Here is a 6693-nt window from a genome sequence, read left to right as displayed (position 1 = left end):
TGTGCCTGGTGTCCTTATAAGATGATGGTAGTGAGGAGGTTGGAAGATGCACAGAGAATGTCACGTGAAGACGAAGGCAGAGATTGAACTTACACAGCTGCAGGACAAGGAGCACTAAAGATTATTGGCAAATCACCAGCAGCTAGGAAGACGGAAGAAGGATCTCCCCTCAGGTGTATGAGGGATCATGGCCATTACTATGAATTTGGGGAGGCTAGCCTCCAGAACTGTGAGACAATACATTTGTGTTATCTTAAATCCCCCTGTGTATAACACATTGTGACAGCAATTCTAGGAAACTGACACACCAAACAATCAGTTACACAATATTTTGAATTTGATTGTACTTCTTTTATCTTGGCAATCAATTTTTCTATGAGTGTGATCATATCTTTGCTCATATCTCTAACCTTATAAATATGCTTGTAATTTAAGGTTAATGTAAGAAATCCTCTGTCTTAAAAATCTGTAAGTACACGAGGACTGCTTAATATTATTAACATTATGACATCTAGTGCAAAATTGTAGCTTTTACATAATTCCACTTGTTTACTAGTATCAAGATGTGAAGGTGGGAAGATCACCTTGTTACTAACAAAACACTCCTGGTCATCTCTGTGAATTTGCTGGACATAATGCAAATTATGGGAGAGGCTCTACTTTCTTTAAGAAATAAAGAGAAATGAAAGCAAACACACCTCCAATCTCCTCTTGACCCACCCACCATCCCTGCTGGCTCCGGCCCAATCTCCGCACCGGTGTGGCTTACAAAGTGTGGACTTCCTCACCCTCTCTTCTTCCCCATCTGGTTTGCAACTTATTTCCTCAGTTTTCCTGTTTCTCTCCCTTTCATTCCACTTCTCTCCTCTTCTGTGACGTCCTCAGACAATCACCAAAATCTTTCTAGAAGAAAATCCATGGGCATTTTCTATCTTTCCTTGAAAGTCATCACTCACATTCCCTCTTCTTTCTTGAACCTCTCTAATCCCTTACTACAAAAGATGCCCGAGGCCACTGCTTCTCTTTTCCATCCCCTCGAGTAGCTTCTTGTTCTTCCCCGTTTCTCTCCCCAGTTACCAGAGCATCCAGTGAAGCACTCAGTCAGGTTAAAGGATCCTCCCAAGTGCTCACCCTGGTCCCTATGTGTGATCTCCTGAAGAATCAAGTAGGGAGACAGAAACATGGCTTCATGAGTTCATGGGGAAGTGGGTGCGTGGCTGAACTACTGTCCCTGTTCTCAGCAAATGTACTTTCTATTTTATGCATAGTTTGTATATGAGACAGCCTTCCCCTGGGGACTCTTTATAAAATGGAGAGAATTCTGTGTCTTGTTCCCACAGAGGAGGCCCAAATAGAAAACTAAAGGCTGAGATAAGGTGGGAGGCTGCCGTGGGGAGGGGTCTCACCCTGCCCTCGGTCAGGGAATCAGCAGTGGTCAGGTGCTGGTGGGGGCACAAGCCTCTGTCAGGACCCCCTGGTATCTGGTCACAGACATAACGGGCTTTGGCCTGGGCAGCAGGGGGAGCTGTGTAGCCGGTCACTGAGGGCTCTGTGGGGCTGGAAGCCAAGAAAAGAAACACCTGACCTTGGTCTGTACTCAGGACTCACTGGGGCCAGCAGCTGGGTCTTCTCTGCATCCCTGCGGTGCCTCAGACAAGGCCTAGCCTAGGCTCACCCCTCCCAGAAATGACACCCAGCCACAGAGGCTGCAGGTAGGGTTAGGGAGACGTAAGATTGGGCAGGAGAAGAGGAGCACATTTGCATGCAGGACCCCTCCCTCTCTTTTGATGCTGGAGGGTGGATAAGAGAGACCTGCAGTGTGGCTGCCTCAGCAGAGCCCTGAGGAGTCTGCACCATGGCCTGGACCCCACTCCTCCTCCTCCTCCTCACTCTCCTCCTTCACTGCACAGGTCAGGAGGACCCTCAGCATCCTCATGCCCCAGCTCACTGACACCACCTCCCAAACTCATACCAGAAATGCTGTTCCCTCTTGTCCTTCCTTCAGGCCATAATGAGTGTCTCTGTTTTCAGGGTCTCTCTCCCAGCCTGTGCTGACTCAGTCGCCTTCTGCCTCTGCCTCCCTGGGAGCCTCGGTCAAGCTCACCTGCACTCTGAGCAGTGGGCACAGCAGCTACGCCATCGCATGGCATCAGCAGCAGCAAGGGAAGGCCCCTCGGTACTTGATGTGGCTTAACAGTGATGGCAGCCACAGCAAGGGGGACGGGATCCCTGATCGCTTCTCAGGCTCCAGCTCCGGGGCTGAGCGCTACCTCACCATCTCCAACCTCCAGTCTGAGGATGAGGCTGATTATTACTGTCAGACCTGGGATACTGGCATTCACACAGTGACACAGGCAGATGAGGAAGTGCGACAAAATCCTCAGCCTGTTTAGGGTCTTGTTCTGTGACAATTTTCAATTTTAAGACATTTCTCATATGTATAAAATCTACTTGGAAGCATCCTCTGGTTTAAAACAATTCTACTCTCAATTTCCCATTCAATGTTTCTGAAGTCTCAGAAAAAGTAAAAACAAAAACATAAACCTCCTGATGATGTTGAGATGTTGCCTGCTTGTCTACGCGTGCTGATACTAAAGCCTGTGAAGCTCATCTTTTCTCTTGAGAGAAAGAAGAAAAAAAAAAAGCCTTCCCTAGAGCGAATCCTGCTCAGAGCCCAAACACCGAGCCAGCAGGTGAACAGTCCCCTATAGCATGAACTCTGTTCTTCAAGGAATCAAAGAAGAGACCTCCCCTTCCCACGCCACGTGCCTGTAGTCAGGGCTGCCTGATGCTCCCTGTGCCCTGGGACAAGGCACTGGTGTGTGAAATGCCAGGGAGGTCATAGGCCTGGGAGAAATGCCAGGCATAGAGCTGGCCTGATTCACTTGCAGGTTCTTTTACCTGTTAAACTGTCAGAATAGAAAGGGTTTGGGTGTGGGGGAAACTATGAAACTGGGGCCAGAAAACTTCTTTGTGGGCTGTGAGAGGGTGTCATGGAGGCTTCACCATTGGTGGGAAAATGGTGAGTGAGCGCCTACGAAGTTGAGGGAAGTAGGTCTCATGAAAGTGGCTTCCCTCCAGCTCATTCCACTCAGGAACATGAGGACCCCATGGGTGGATTTTCCTGAGCTCACAAACATTGACTTGTGTTCTCTTCTCTCCTACCCCATTGGAGCTTTTCAACAATCTTGGTGGTGTGGTGGAATCTGTGGGACATCAGGGAGCAGAAACTCCTCAACCTGTGCAAGTGAATCTCCCTGTGTGAAGCTCTTGACATGCCCAGATCCTGAGGTCACCTTCTCCTGCACAGGGGACAGCAGAGAAGTTAAGGGTTACCATGGAAACTAGCGCCAATGGCTGCGGAGAAACCCTGAATTTGTGACCTAGGACTGGAGTGGGGACCTTCAGGGGTCTCAGCCTGATTCTCTTTCATCAACTTGGCATCCTTGACCACTTCTGGCTTCAGACTGAGGGTCAGGATCACTATCACTTTCCTGTCCCCTGGTTGAATTCCCATGGGAACAAAACACCTCTGCCATCCTGGGAATCACATTTGGATACAAACCCTCCAAAATGATTAAGACCTGGAGTCCCTGGCCTACTTGATCAGGAATCCTGGCCTTCAGGACAACTTGTCCAGATCACCCACACTGTCTCCCCTGACACCATCATAGTGACTGGGAGTGGACTGTCACATTGGTTGGCTAATGCAAGACCTGTCCCTGGAGCTGCAGCTGGGGTTAGTCATATGCTAACCGCATGGCTGGGTGATTTGTGGTCCTGACAGGAGAGGAAAACAACAGAAGGTTTGCCTAAGTGGCCCAGTGTGTGCGTCACTATGCCCCACACCTGCATCCTTAACTCATGATGAGTGTTGTGCTGTGGATGCTGGGACGTGGGAAGGGATACAGGCCAGGCTATTTCCATCCCAGAAAGTTATATTTCTGGCTTCATGACCTTTCCAATATTCCTTCCTCAGCAACCAGGTCAAGACACAGCCACTCCCATTTGCAAAACATCAATTTGAAATTCAGGCAGTCTCAGGAAATAAGGGAAAAAATACCCTTGTGATGGCCTTCTCATCCCAGAGGGGAAAGAAAGGAAAAGAAGTTCAAAGAGTTACAGGAGCGGCCACTGCCCACTATTGTCTGGGCACCTGCCCTCCACCTGCCCCCGCTCAGGTGAAGACCATGCTCAGAGGCCAGCACCTGCTCCTCTTCCTCTGTCCATGTGCTCCACATGGGCGCTCTTCCTCCTCCCATTCTAAGACGACTGCTCCGCAGGTCACCTCTGTGTCATTGCCGAGAGTCCTGGTCACAGGGATCTGGGTCGGTGTCAGCCTGACTGTGATTCAGGTGGGTGACTGCCCCTTCAGGACACAAATCCAATTACTGGAGCCCTGAGTGGACTCTCCTGGATTTCCCACACCCTGAACTCCCATTCTCAGTGTCCTTCTAGAAATTTCTGCCTCTCCCCAATAATGTCATGTTACATTCTCAGACCTGCAGCCATTTATGTTCCCAGTTTCTACACTGTCTCCTGTCTCATGTTCTCATCCCATTTCATGGCTCATTTTCTACTAATCATCCAATGACTCCAAATATTCATCTACAGCTCACTGTCACAATGGAGGGTGTTCTAGGATAACACAGGGTCAGCAAAGAAAAGTTTTACTGCCTCTTGGGTCACTCCAGGATCCAAGAAAAAAAATCCCTGAGCTGAAAAGTTTCACTCCTCAGGCACAGCAGTGTAAAAAGTTTGGGTAGAAGGTCTTCTGGGGCATTTTCTAAATAACCTTCAAAAGGCTCAGAGTGTAATTTTCAAACATTTAAATATATGACTCTCATGCAAATAAAGCATGAATATACAACAAATATTTTATTCAATACATATATTACTGCAGAGAACAGTTACATGAAGAGTAATTTTCATTTTTTAAAAAATTAGTACACCAGGATAGAACTTTTGATGCAATTTTTTTCCTTTGGCAATAAATTTTAAATCCTTCATTAAACTGTAACTTTGTTTAGGGTGCTTTTCTCTATATATGTTGTATGTAAAATATAGCCTGTAGAAGATAAATGTTGTTTAATGTACAAACATTTAGCATTACATAGAAAATATAGATTTAATCTAATTATCTAGCCAAGCAACCAACTAAACATGTTCCCTTCATTAAGTGACTTGGAGAGGGGCATTCTGGGAAGAAAAAGGAGGTGGCTTCTGCTTTTGCCTGTGTGTCTGATTGGAGCCTTCCCCCAGCACTCTCCAGCCTCCAGCTCCTCTGGGCTTAGGCTGAGGCCCCCAGATCAAGTCCTTGGCAAGTGTCAATACCTAAATCTGCCAAATAAACACAGCTGGAATCCTTAAGGAGCCTCAGAAATAGATGCAGAAGGGCTCAGTGCATTGCAGTGCCCAGAAGGCTCCTCTGGCCCAGGAGAGTTGACCTCAGATTCTAATATCTCTGGGAGAAAAAAAAAAAGAAGGAGCGCTGAGTTGTGTTTGCTGGTCCATGCTGAAGGTGTTGTCTGTGGATAGATTGTCTATAAATGCACCACCGAAGTGACTGAACCTGAGCACTCCGCTAGGAGAACTTCAGGAGACTGGGCTCCCAGACAATGAGTCTCATGCAGACGAAAGGAGATGTTTCCAAATCTCCAAGAGGAAAAAGCAGGATCCCATGAGTCAGGAAGACAGAAGGAGCAGAAGGTCTGATGACACAGGGGTAGAACTGAGAACCCGCCTCCTCCACCCACCCTCAGGAGAATCCAGTCATGGGACCTGCAGAGGAAAAATTAGCACCCACCTAGAATTCTTCAATTTCTCTCATATTAATCTTTTTTTCTTTCTAGTGCCACCATCAAACTTGCCTATGTCTTTCAGTTAAAATAAATGATGTCTAAAAAGCACACACATTATATAGGTTTAGTAGATTTCACCTTGATGTTACAGAAGACAGCTTTCTGAATGTAATAATACTAGCTATGTTTATAATCAACACTGGAAATGAATAGGGGAAATATGAGTCACGGATAATTTGCCCGTTGAGTCATCCCAGCAGAGCACAACATTGAAATTCCTTCTGTGTGTGTGTGTGTGTGTGTGTGTGTGTGTGTGTGTGTGTGAGAGAGAGAGAGAGAGAATTTTGGCATACATACAAAAACATATATGTACAGATTGAGCTTAAAAGATGTTACCAGTAAGGACCAATTTCAGTAGCAACATCAGCTGAAGCCACCCATGGTTTAAGAAGAAATATATGGCCACCTAACCCTACACAGAGAAAACCTTGACCATGAGTGAGGTGCTGATGGTGACAATAGGGAGAGAGCACTGTGATGAGACTGTCCCTAAGGAGGATCTCAGAGCTATGTGCCTGTCCACACCTACTGAGCACATCATAGCTTTATAGAAGATGTGATTCAGCCAGCTGGGTCAAACCACCAGCACTTAACAAATTATACCATGGCAGTCATTTTCCAGGGGCCATACATAAATAACACTGTCAGTCCTCCCAAATTTCCTAACAAGAATGGTATTACAATTACTTCTGCTCTAGAGATGAAGAGACAAACCAGTGGAGACCTGGATCCTGCCAATGGCCCTTGTTGGGGGTTCAGAGCTGAATCTTAAACATCCACCTGGACTCAAGCCTTGCACCCTTGCCCCTGTGTGGTGCTGTCCTCTGTGCTG

The 6693-nt window shown here is 46.9% G+C and overlaps 1 gene segment (V, D, J or C); it reads left to right on the top strand.

Annotated features, from left to right (window-relative positions):
- The first annotated feature begins 1830 nt into the window (after positions 1–1830).
- Positions 1831–2408, top strand: LOC135965250 (immunoglobulin lambda variable 4-69-like). The segment is given in 2 exon segments: positions 1831–1910; positions 2032–2408. Coding segments are annotated over 2 exon segments (417 nt in total).
- Positions 2409–6693: the final 4285 nt, after the last annotated feature.

This window comes from Macaca fascicularis, chromosome 10, assembly GCF_037993035.2.
Source record: "Macaca fascicularis isolate 582-1 chromosome 10, T2T-MFA8v1.1".
NCBI lineage: Eukaryota > Metazoa > Chordata > Mammalia > Primates > Cercopithecidae > Macaca > Macaca fascicularis.
The sequence above is the reverse complement of the archived record's forward strand: the minus strand, read 5'-3'. Positions and strand labels throughout refer to the sequence as shown.